Below are 13,373 nucleotides of genomic sequence, written 5' to 3'. Positions count from 1 at the left end.
CAAGAGACATGACTTCTGATTTGAAGGTGATGATCTTCATCTCAGCCATTTCTGAACTTGCTGGAGATCACATTTAACTGAAAAGTTCCACAAAAGTTCCTTACATTTCCTCAGGAATGTCTTTAGTAGACATAAATATTTATCCAACTTTGCTGAGAAGAATTTGGGTAACATTTCACTCCTCATTCACCAAGTTACCAGACTATTTTTTCTCTGTGAGTTAATATGAAAGTCAGTGTCCATGACTTCATCAAATTCCAGTTGCATCCACACATTTGCTTTGACACTTGCCTCAGCTGCTGCCTTTTTGTCTTCTCACTACTTACCAATCATCTGGAGTCCCCACACTAGCAGTGATGGAAGACACCTATCTTCAACTTGATGTCTTCCCCTCGCAGATGATGTCCACCACTGACTAAAGTTTATTGCAATGACATGCACTGGCCATCTTACAGCAGTCACAGCTTTTTTCTGCCACCTCAACTACTGTGGCCTCGTGCAGAGTCCCTTTAGACTCTAAGTGTCCATCCTCTCTTGGTATATGGAAGACGACTTTCCACAGGTAGAAGTGTAATAGTTAACAGATGCATTCTCTCTACACCTCACTAAGTCATTTGACTCACTACCTTCTGAAAGACAGCTGAAATAAATCTCGATCTGTAGACTAAACCATACTGTTGTTCTCTAGATTACTAACTATTTTCACTGTAGGACTTTATAGGTGTCTGTGGAATAATCACAACCCAGCCCACAGCTAGTATTATCAGCTGATTCATAAGGATCATTTCTAAGTTCAATACTCTTTCTTGCTGTCACTAATGACACTGCCTTATTCTTTCAAAATATTAACTTATTTCCCTACATCAATGACCTTACTATCTGGCGTGCCCATACTTCATCCTCAGTGATCAGTTAGATACTGTCACAAGACTGTATACAAATCTTTGACTGATTCAAACAACTTTGCTTAAATATTAACTTCAAAATGAATATGTCATGTACTGGGAAAAGTGAAAGAATACTTGCTTATTTTTGGGGCCGTATTTAAAAAGTCATACTGATATTTACTGCATAACAATAGGAAGGGTGCGGGAGTAGCAATCCTTTTCAAAAACAGCCTACAAGTTACCTCCTTGGACTATACACTGCCCCCAAAAATCAATGCGGAAATCCTTGCTTCCAAACTTCAGCTAAATTCTAGTAAATCCATATACATCATCTGTATCTACCTACCTCCTGGTAATAATATCAGTATATTCGAGGGTATCCTTAGCTCCCTGTCACCATACTTCCCACAAGAAACTATTATCCTAGGATATGTCAATATCGACTGGAAGTGCACTTCCCATATTAACCTGCATGGCTTTTCACAAATCATTTCCTCCCCAACCAGAATTAATAAACTAAACAAAAAAGAAACTATCTTAGATTGGATTCTCATAAATAAACACCACCATACTTATACAGTAGGAATTTTCCCAGACAATATCAGTGACCCCTTGTTAACCTACCTAATCAAACAAAAGACTAATATTCCCCTTACAGCCACATATAGGACAATAAGGTCCAATAAGGACTTCAACCCTGAACTATTCCAAAATGAACTTAAGGCATGCAATTGGTCCTCCTTAAAAAAGCCTCTCAATAGAAGAGTCTGTTAAATACTTTAGCACAAAATTCTTAGCCATCCTAGACCAGCATGCTCCAAAACGTACTATAAGAATTAGGGCTAAACCAGCCCCCTGGCTCTCTAAAGACACCAGACAAAAAAATGCTACTCAGAAACAAAGCCTGGACCAGGTGGAGAACTACCAAAGGTACTTTAGATCACCTAACTTTTAGACAAATGAGAAATGAAACAAAAAAAGCTATTCTCTCAGATAAAAAACAGTTTTACAACAAAATGCAACAAAAACACCAGAGTAACCCACAAAGGTTTTGGACAAGCATCAATAGACTGCTTCACCCAGGCCAAACTAGGACACCAACCCCACTAGGTAGTCAACTGGAAAACCCAAAGCAAGCTGCTAATGACTTTAATACCTTCTTTACAGAAGCTATACAATCTCTTGCAAACCAACTTTCCCCTAACAGCTCTACCCTTCCTACCTCCTTTACTAGCTCTCTCCCCACATTTCAAATACAACCTATCCCAATACACTCCATCTGTAAACTCATCCACAAACTAAAACCTTGCACCCCATCAGCCGACCAGCTACCTGCAGAATACCTGCAGAAAGCAGCTAGAGCTGTTGCCTATCCAATAGCCATCATCATAAACAGAACCATAAATGAGGGAACAATTCCATCAATCTGGAAAATCTCTCACGTTATCCCCATACACAAAGGAGGGAACTCTAATGAACATTCTATCATCCTATAGCTCTACTATCCCCCTTGGCAAAAATAATGGTAAAATGCATTCAGAAACAACTACTAAACCATCTAATTCAAAATAACTTACTTGCTGATTGCCAACATGGCTTTAGGCCATTCCATAGTACCACAACCGCCCTCCTGTCCTTCTCTAACTCCATTAACAAAAACAGAAATAATAATATTCTTACATCTGCTCTCTTTATTGATCTGTCAAAAACTTTTGACATGGTTAACCACTCACTGCTAATACATATTCTCAAATCTCTTTATCTTGATTCTCAGGCCATAAAATGGTTCTATTCCTACCTCAGCAATAGGCAGCAAGCAGTTCTCTGGGAAAATCACCTATCCTTCCACCTGCCTGTTACTCTAGGTGTTCCTCAGGGCTCCATTCTAGGCCCTCTCCTTTTCTCAATCTTCATCAGTGATCTATACCTAGCTATTCCACATGCCACTTGTATACAATATGCAGACGACTCAACAATAATTTGCTCAGCCAGTTCCTCATCTGAACTGCAATCAAAAACTCAATTAGTATTTAGTATAGTTGAAACATGGTTTCTACAATGTTGCCTTCTATTGAATCCTAAAAAAACAAAGCTCTTACTATTTACCCCTACCCGTAAATCCACCCAAATTAATTTCTCAATTGCACTCATATCTCCTGATATAACAACCAAACTCCTAGGAGTAACTATTGACAACCACCTCTCCTTTGATACTCATATAAACAATACAGTAAAAACTGTCAACAAAAAAATGGGCTCCCTCTACAGGATTAAACAATTCCTTACTCCACTAGCCAGATCTACTATCGCCCACTCCCACCTAATCTCAACACTTCTTTATGCCTCTCCTATCTATACTAACCTGTCTAAATATAATCTCCTGAAACTAGTTAAATCCTACAATAACATTGCCAGATTTGCCACTGGACAACCCATCAGAACCCATCACTGTCAGAATCTATCACAGCTAGGTTGGCTGGACCTTCAGAATCAGCTAATTTTTAACCAATTTACAATTGCCCTCAAGACCCTTTACCAGCCTCATAAGACTCCAATACTATCTTCCCTGATCTGTCCCTACAAAAATCTGAACACCTTACACTCTTCTAATAAACTACTAGTTTGTACAACCAAATCCAACAACATGGCAGGGGACTCTCTCTTCTCAAATACAGTTGGGAAAAACTGGAATCTACTTCCTAGTGATCTTACATCACTTTCCTCCCTATCAGTTTTCAGACAAAAACTTAAAATATACCTCAGAAAACACCGGCTATGTCCTAGTTGCAACCCCAACTAACCATTACTTGTTTGTTACACTTTTTCATTCTTTCCACTTTCTCTTCTTAGACCAAGTTATTTACTTCTGCTGAAATGATAAATACAAGCTAAATAATCAGCCAAAAATTACTTAGGAAGTGCGGTAACCAGATGATATTTCCTACTCTAGATTGGAATAGGAAATTAACTCTTTTGTCATATTTTTTTAATTTGTACTTTGTCATATTGAAAAGAACTGTACCACTGTGCTAAAAGTTATCCTTTGTAACTGTCAAATGAATTTTATAATAAAATATTTTTATTTTGGAGCTTATCTCCCTGGGCCTCTACTGAAAATGGACATATATCCAGTTGGACTAGCCCGGTCAACAAATGTAAAATAATAAAATAATAATAAAAATAATAATAAAATAATAACAATCTTTTTTCACTGGAATATAATTTTAAATTGCATTTTTAACAATATTTGTTCATATGTTATTATCAGTGTGTTTATTCTATTTTTTATTCATGCTCATTTCTACTTTTATTTATACTCAGTTTAATGTTTATTATGAAGTGGTCCCTTTAACTGAGTAACTTTACCAGTCACATGATTAAATCACATGACTATAAGTGTGTAGAATGGGGTTTGCACTAGTTCTGATGAAGTTCTGTTGGAGGATGGAAGCACTTTACAAGTGGAGTTAATAAAGCTTAGGGTTTTTGGATATGTTCTTCATATGGATGTGTGGTTCCTGTAAGAGATACAGCATCTGCATTGCTTCTGTTTACACTTAAATAAATCCTTAACAGCACCAAGGATAATATCAGACTAACCTGATGTTCTCCCATCAGCCCTTCTGGTGAGCTGAGCTGACATTTATTAAAGGAAGAGGAGGCACACTGGGACAGCGCAAGTTGTCAGCTGCCATGGGGACCAGAAATATAAAGAAAAAAATTACCTTCATATATATTTGATTTGTCATTTTAACATCTGTAATATCTGGACGTGTGTGTGTGTGTGTGTGTGTGTGTGTGTGTGTGTGTGTGTGTGTGTGTGTGTGTGTGTGTGTGTGTGTGTGTGTGTGTGTGTATGTCAAAATGTATACAAAAAATACACATATACATATACTTTTCTTCTTACATATTCTAGAGTAAGAGTGCTGCTGAAGCTGGACCAAAGTCTGATGTGTCACCTACTACTCCAAAAGTGAAGTCTTCCTTCCAGAAGAGCAGTAAGCTGTGTATGTCAAGCCTATCATTGTCCCTGCTTGTCTGGCTTAATGTAAAATTCTGTTTGTGCTGTGAGTTTCAGGTTTGATCTTTGGTTTGCCGTGATTTGCAGATGCCCGTGTGAATGAGCTGGCCAGCCGGTTAGCTCCTCCCAAGATGCATGTCTCTGATGAAATGCTCTATCCCTCTCATAACTCTGCACCTCAGCCTGCTTTAACACTACGACTGCCTGGTCCTCATTATTTCAAGCTGGGGTGGACTCTTCCAGGGCTCGTTCATTCTGTTGCAAAGCAAAACAATTCTGATAAAGATGAAGGTATGGCTCTGCTTTAAAGTCTATATCTGTAGCTCACACTATTCTGTGACTGTCATATTTACGTACAGTATAGTTTCTTTAAACTATCTCTAACACAATTAACTTCTGAAGAGGCAACACTTTTAACTGTTGAGAGGAATAGTGTAGTGAGGATGCTAGCACATGTAAACATAGCAAAAGTATCTTGATGAATAATGCACTTACACATAGGAGAAAATCATAACTATATAAAAATATTTTTCTGCATGAGAAATTGAATTGTACACTGTAATGAGCTGGAATCCTGTATGGAATTAGTTCTATGTCTTTTGCCCATAACTTGCTGGGATAGTCAATGTCTACCCACAGCCCTGAATGGATGAAGTGGATGTTGAAAACTGATGAATGGATAAATAAAGAAATTTTATCACACAATGCACATATGAAAATATTGTTTGTAGGATAAGAGGATGAAGTTATATGCTTCCAAGAGTCATAATTTCTCATATATGTTGGAAGGCTCTGGCATTCAGCCTGCATACATTAATTTGAGTAAGGGTTGATTTGTCTTGACGTATTGGCCTCCTCTCTCCTTTGCCATCAACAAACTGAATGCAGACTGAATTACATTGCTGTATGTTATTACTTCCTTGTTTGGTGCCTCTTCAGCAGTTTCACTTCCATATAGTTTCCTCTGCGTTTCCTTTCCAAATCAGCACTGCATGAAGTGAGTGCCCAACAAATATTGCAGCAAGGACCATATACTGTGAGTATGACTGCTTTAAAAATGAAAAGAAAACCTAACCCTTGTATTTTTTTTATATTTTCAAATGGAAACATTAGAGGCAGTTTCTAATTTTATTTGCTTGTTATAATTTATGTTGCACTAAAATGTACATGTTCCAGAGTTGTAATGTTCTCAGCTAACAATGCTGTCTTCAGCATTACAGTCAGTGTATTGCCTAGAACTAAGAAAACGAAGGTTTGAGGTCAGTGGTCCAAGACAGGAGAAAAGAACTATGAAAACAAAAAGACATTACAGTGTCTATCTAGTCTCCAGGGTTTGTGTACACACCCAATTTAAAAGTCGCATTTATGGAATTATTATCACATCCTAAAATTAATTCCAAGTCCATAACATTATCTGAAGGCTGTTCTCCCCAGTACTGGATAAATACTAGCAAAAGGCACAAAATGTAAATTTAGCAGATGGTCTCATTTTCATACTGGTATTGAAACATATATAGCAGACTTAAAATATTTTATTTATGCATTTTTAAAATTAACAAAGTTGTAATGCTTTTTTATATGATTTCCCTCAGACATTTCAGGTTAAGACTCTTTCATGTGGCCTTCTTTGACAAACCACATCTGTATATCAAACAGTCCATCAGCAGACAGAATGTTCCCAGTGTGTTAGAAGAGTAATTGTGTGTCTATTACTGGCACACATTCCCCTCTGTCAACCATTGTCCATTTCCAAAAATGAAAATCTTTCAAAAATTGTTTAATTAGTTTGAGGAAAGTGTGACCATCTTTCTTTTGGCAAAGTGGTCTTTCCCTATTTGATATTTTGTGAAGAATTATATTAAATCTGTGAAGTATGTTCATACAAGGTATTGCCTGCTGAAGTCAAAGTAAGTTCTACATGAGTGGTAGAGTCTGGAATTCCCAGCAGATGCTGGCCCGGCCCATGAAAATTATATTTGCCCCCCCCCCCCCCCCCATCTGTGCCTGGCAGCCGTTTAGTTCATCACTATGGTCATGCCTTTTCATTCCTCTAAAGAAAGAGTTGATCACAGAGCAGCTTTCATTCATGTAGCCATTACAAGATTTTTCTGTTATGTCCTATTATTCCACATTCACATCACTTTAGACAGACTACCAAACATGCTGTCGATGTGGTAAAGGTGCGTTACTCGCTTGCACAAGTGACATTACTCTTCAACAGTCTCGGTTGTCTGGGTTGTAGTGAGAGCTTCCTCACTATTACATGAACCCTTTTACCTGTGAAATGAAAATGTGTGTTGATTGTCATGGAATGTGAAATAGTTGTAAAACTAGGTATGCATTTACTTTGCAGTCTCTGTGCACTACAATTTTAGAACCCAAAATGTTTAACCTGGTAAATAAACTTCCCTCAAACCTTTTTCAATGATGACCCAGAGCACAAGGGCAAAAGCAAATGCATTATACATGGGCAGTTTAGTGTAGCCAATCAAACACCATGCTTTTAGGAGGTGGGATCAAATCAGGGTACCTAGAGAAAATCCACATAGACACAGAGTAAAAACATGCAAACTTCACACAGTGACCATAGCTCAGGACTGAACCCTAGCGTTATGAGGCAAAGATCTTAACTAGTGGGCCACTGCGCTGATCTTATCTGAAACATTTTTACACCTCAAAACTTGCAGTTCTGAATGCTCATACACAATACTTTGATTTACCACATGTTGAAAGTAATAAAAGCATTATGATATTATAAGTGACCTACACCATGTTACTGCTTCAAATGAAATACAGTGGAAACGTATTCAGCATCCTCTCAAGTGACCATTGTTAGTTTATATCACTTTATAAGTACGTCACAAGCCAAACAGATGTGAACAAACAATATTGTTAGTGTACAGGTTTCAATGCACAGTATAAAATAAATCCTGAAAACAAGAAAGTAATAAAGTACATAAATACAGTCGCTGACAACGCCCAGACAATAGACAGACAGATAGGTAAATTACTTAACTGCAATTTACAAACATGCAATAAAATAAAAGCTGGTTTACTTGTTATACAGTTAATGTGCTAATAAAGTAATAACAGGCACAAAAGTACAGAGATACATTTTCCAAGGAGATACATTATTGGGAAGTGCCCTTCTGGGGAACATTCCTTAGAGGGATTCATTAGGGTGTGCACACTCCTGAGATGTGGAGAAGGGTGATGTATAAAATCTCATGTTGTTCACTCTCACCCTCATCATGGTGACTGAAAACTATAATGAAATGATGGCTGTCTTGTAGAAGTATTCCTAATACGGTAAGTGATATAATCTTTAACAGCATCATATGGGAGAAATCTGTGCACCAGAAAACTGATACAGGTGTATTTCTTAACATACACAATATGTGGAAGTAAAATACAAACTATTTAAATGTCTTTTTTGCTCACTGTTAAAGCTCCAGCTCCAGCTGTGCCTTCAAAACCACCAGCTTCACGGGAAGATGTCATTCGCCACACCACTCTGAACTCGGAGCACTTTCCAGAGCCGACCCATAACATTAAGGACATCATCAAACAGTATCAGCAGCCAATCATTGTAAAAGGCATGGAGCCAGTCAGGTAAGAGATAGCCCCATACTGTCCTCGGGTAAGACATAGCATCCATGTGATCAGCAGTGCATCAGCCCAGGATAATTCTGTAATGAAATGTAACTGGATGTTTTATAAGGAGGATATAATAGTCCAGATGTATGTAAATGTAGATGGTGACGTAACCGCAGCAGTATTCCATTTCCTGGGTGACACACTGTCATAGGTGACCAGCACTGAAAATGATAATTGATGGATGCTAAACTGCATTTCACCTCTCCACAAAGGTCAAAGTACATGTTTAGGGCATCAGCAAATTAAATTAAATCTACAGATGAGATTACAGAAGATGAGACCTAAAATGAAGAACTGGATGTATAAACAACGAATGCAAAACAGTGGGAGTGTGTTACAATATGAATAAAAGTAAAACACAAACAACATAAACTAACCTGATGTGCAGATCATTCAAAGCCCTGAAGTAAGTAGCTATTGCTGAGACATTATATAATACATGTAACAAAAAAAAGAAATACACAAACAGGAAACAACTGCCGCAAATCTGACAAGGTTACAAACAAAATGCATCCAGGCAGCCAGGTGATTAAATCCACTGAAAACATAATATTTACAAAATAATGCAATAAAGACAGATTTAAATGCACCATTACGGTTTCTTTGATTGTAAAAAGAATTAACTTCCTCTTTAATAAATTTATGAATCAAACACTGCACAATGAAATAAAAGACTTCATTTTGTGATTCCAAACATAAACCTGATGTTTTAAATATTTTTAGAAGATTTCTACCCATAGATATAATCTAAATTGTTAGTTCTAATGTAATAGATTCATGTGTAATGGTTTTATTTACATATTAGCATAAGTAATCATATGGGTAAATTAAGAAAGATATTGCAATTGGAAAAACCTGATGTTTAAACTTTAGCATTGTATATTCAGAAAATTTTATTTTGTTTATTGTCCCACATGGGAGAGCCTAAATGGCAAAAACCTGGTGTATGTCCAGCCTAAAATGCCAATTGCTGGAATCAGTGTAATTTTATGGGATTGTACTACAATATATTGAAGTTTAATGTCATAATCACTTCCAGAGTTTCCATTTAAAAGAATTGCTTAGTTTGAAAATTTGAGCCTAATCAAAATGTGTATTTTGAACTGTAACTTTGCTGTATGCTGTAATGGAATATGTTTATGATGATTGAAGGGCATTGGCTCATTTTTATGTTGTTTTAAGTGAAAACATTACAAGCTATTTCGCAAGGACCTATACCAAAGATAATATTATTATGAATACCTTGCCTTATTTGGGTCTATATTTGCAAGATGTAATCCTGCCATTATTGGTACTCTGGTGTTGGTTATTTGAATTCCTACCATAGCCCATGAGGTAGACCTTTATTCTGATACAACCTGATTATTCTGTTGTTTTGGCATTTAACTCTGGATGCTCATAGTTGCCCTTTGCACTGCTGGCATGATGCATACAGTAATTTTGTAACTATAACTTTAATCTATTAAAACTTTTCATCCGTAATTATTGTGACTAAAACATCCAAGAGTTTTATATTATTTTTAATATGTTGTATTGTAAATTTTTTGAAGATGTATTTGATGAAGAAAAATTTGCATGTATGTTTCTATACTAAAACAAAATGTTTTCTCTCCTTGTTGATCTTGTGACAAAAGTAAATCAGTAATAAAGGTGGTACCCCTGTAATCCAATTGAAACTTTTCAAACATGTTGTTAAGTTTTAATCATTTTCAATTGTTTTAAACATAAGCACTATCAAAACATGTGACCATTGATCCTATAACATGTTGCAATGTCATCTATCAAAGTCTCTCAAATGAAACATTATTTATTATAAAAAAGACATGTTTCATTATAAATATGAATTTTATTACATAATAATTAAATAATGATGATAATGGGGGCTAAAATTAACTATAGCCCATCCTAATACAGAGAAAAAACAAGTATCAATTTTGTATATTCATAGATCAGGTAAAGAGTGTTAATATCAAGCAAAAATTAATTATATTCATTAACCAATAAACCAAAAATATTCCAAGCTTGAGACATATCAATAATCACAAAAAATGAATTTGTTAGTAAAAGAAAATAAGATCAAGTTTGTGAAAAAATTAATACCTTCCTGGTTCAAGTTGGCCTACCTGGGACAATATTAGGATCTTTGTAGAACGTAGTGAAGGATCAAAAGTTTCATGGTTCAACAGATTTGAGATATAAGGAAAACCTGGCTTTGTTACATTAACTCAATGACTAAAAGATCTTTATAGAAAAATTTGGGTGGTGAATGGGATCTTTCAGTTGAGTTAAAAACCCCTAAATATATTCAATTTCATAATATTTCTTTGTCTCTTAACTTCATCAATCAATCTGAGCTGAATATTTCAGCTGGCTACAATCCAACAAAGTCACTCAATTTCTTTTCAACTTTCTTTTCATGGTGGAAATCATAATAAAATCTTGCATAATATAATTTTCCAGAGAATTGTTATATTTAGTTTTGGTCATAGTAAATAATTACAAAATCATTCTTGTCTCCTAAAATGTCAAATGAAGAATGTTTTTCTTGGATATTAATCTGTAAAAATTTATATAGCACATAATAACAAAAAAATATGATATTAAATAATTTTATTAGAAAAGAAACAAAAATCAAATTAATGAAAAGAAAAAAATAATAACAAATTTATTAAAAAAAAATGTTCTTCGGAGGCAAAAAAAATTATGATTGAAAAAAAATAAATAGAACAGAAAAACTATTTTGTGTTAAAGAACCTTCTTAGACAAATCTGTTAAAACATGGTCTGATAAATTTAAGACATTTTGGTTTGATCTAACTGTTAAAACTTTTATGGTACAAATTGAGCAGACCCTGGATACTTTTTATTTGCTTTGTGTTTCCCTGCATTTCTCTTGTAAATTTAACCCTGGAAACTTTTTGATTTTTCTATTTCCAGAGACCCAATTTGAACGGTGTTGTTCCTAGGGACTTTTTTGCTTTGTGTTAAAGACCCCCTGTATGATTTCTGTTTTCAGTTTTGAAGTTTCAAAGTTCTTTTGGGATCTTTCTTTACGATACATGTATAGATTGTGGGTTTAAATTTGATACATTTGGTTGTACTCTGAATGAAGATCCCATTCGCTTAGATTTTAGTCTGTTTATTTTTTTTTTCCTTTTCTTTTTTTTTTAGTACTGACAGAATTATTTAACTCTTTTGGTTACTTTTGGTTTTATTTTAAAAAAAAAGGTGGTCTCTGTTACTGTTTTTTTCATTATCTACACCAAGACTACATTCACCTCTTTAGGTTCGACCCGTTCAACTTTTTTGAGATTTTTAGCTCACAAAGGAATGCTGTCAATTTTATTAGGGCTCATACAAAACACCATTCCCCTTCATTGGATTCTTCAACCATTAATTGTTGCTGTCGAACCAAATGGTTAGGCTTTTCAATGGATTTAAAATCTAAAGAGGTTTAATGTCTTAAGCTCAAATGTTTTAATAATTTGTCCATACCATTAATTGGATTTGGTTTCTGCCAAATGTTAATGTGTCTTTAGACCAGTTGGCTTTACAATTATTGTCAAACAAAGAATTAGATCCCAAAATTCCAAGGTCCTCACAGTCTGATTATAGCCATCCATGATAGATCAAGTCCAAAAATTTTTTTTAATTCAAACACAAGAAGAAAATTCTGAAGTAAAAAGCAAGAAACACATAGTCCTAGAACATTAACAGACAGGATGATAATAGTACAAAACACCACATAGATTAAATATAAAAGAGAGAAATAGCTATATAGATAAAAAGACTACTATAAATGATAGCTCAAAACAAAATAAAGAATTTCCCTAATTGTATAATTCAATTGCCAAGTAAGACAAATGGAAAAATCAGAGGAAATTCATAAATCGAATTTGCTTCAAGAGGAATGAATTAAAACCATATAATGGTAAATTACAACAGATAACACCTATCCAAAAAGAAAGAGACCATACTAGAATAACATAATAGATCACCTAGATAATATATAAAGAGAGAATATAACCAATTTATTCAAGCAATCAAAAGAACCATATGAGCAAAAAATCAAATAATACCCATCAAAATACTAAGAAAAGTCAAACTGGAAAGTGAATCAAAATCAAAAAATAGAAGGTGCAAACTGGTCAAATAACATAAATCATATAAACATTGTAATTTAATCGTAATTATTAAACAAACATTGTTATTTAAAAAAAATTAAGATATATATAATAAACAAAAGATGTTGTGATATAAGATATTCTAAAAAGATGAGACATAAAAATCATTAACAAAGGAACACCCACAAAAGACAAAACACCCAAATCCCAAAAGAAACCAAATATCCTCAATTCCAAAAAAGAACAAAACAAAGTCTCAAAAAGAAAGAAAAACAAAAAACAAAGAGATTCGAACCAAAACAGCTAGTCAAAATACTCAATAAATGTGACTCAACACTAAATAAGTAAAACCAGTGCAACACATTGTTATCATGTATATTGTTATTAAAGTGACTGCAAGCGTCTAGGTGTGTTGTACAAAATGTGTCAGCAAAAAGCTGAATGTTGGTAAACATGTGTAAAATATAAAACAAGATATGCTTTCAGTGAAGAAAAGCGATCACCTGTAATGACAATCTGCAGTAATGTTAACTGACTAAAAATTGATAATGGTAAAGCATACCAAATCATAAAAAAGCGCAAAAAAAAACATGGCCACTTACATATATATATATCATTCATATATGACATACATAGAATATAAACATAAAAAGGCTTATAAAAACAAAATTTCAAAAAAATATAT

General features: G+C 34.7%; 1 protein-coding gene across 1 annotated transcript in view; it reads left to right on the top strand.

Moving 5' to 3' along the window:
• The window catches only part of MYO15A (myosin XVA), a 1,299,796-nt gene that overhangs the window by 628,211 nt on the left and 658,212 nt on the right, over window positions 1-13,373 (top strand). The window contains exons 37-39 of the mRNA XM_044070057.1: window positions 4,804-4,894; window positions 4,996-5,199; window positions 8,358-8,520. Of these exons, the coding sequence (XP_043925992.1) occupies window positions 4,804-4,894; window positions 4,996-5,199; window positions 8,358-8,520 (458 nt within the window). The remainder of the gene's footprint in view (window positions 1-4,803; window positions 4,895-4,995; window positions 5,200-8,357; window positions 8,521-13,373) is intronic.

The sequence above is a fragment of the Protopterus annectens genome, chromosome 1.part0 (assembly GCF_019279795.1).
Source record: "Protopterus annectens isolate FY-2018-M chromosome 1.part0, PAN1.0, whole genome shotgun sequence".
NCBI classification, from domain to species: Eukaryota; Metazoa; Chordata; order Ceratodontiformes; family Protopteridae; genus Protopterus; species Protopterus annectens.
Note: the sequence above shows the minus strand (reverse complement) of the source record. Positions and strands in the feature narration are given on the sequence as shown.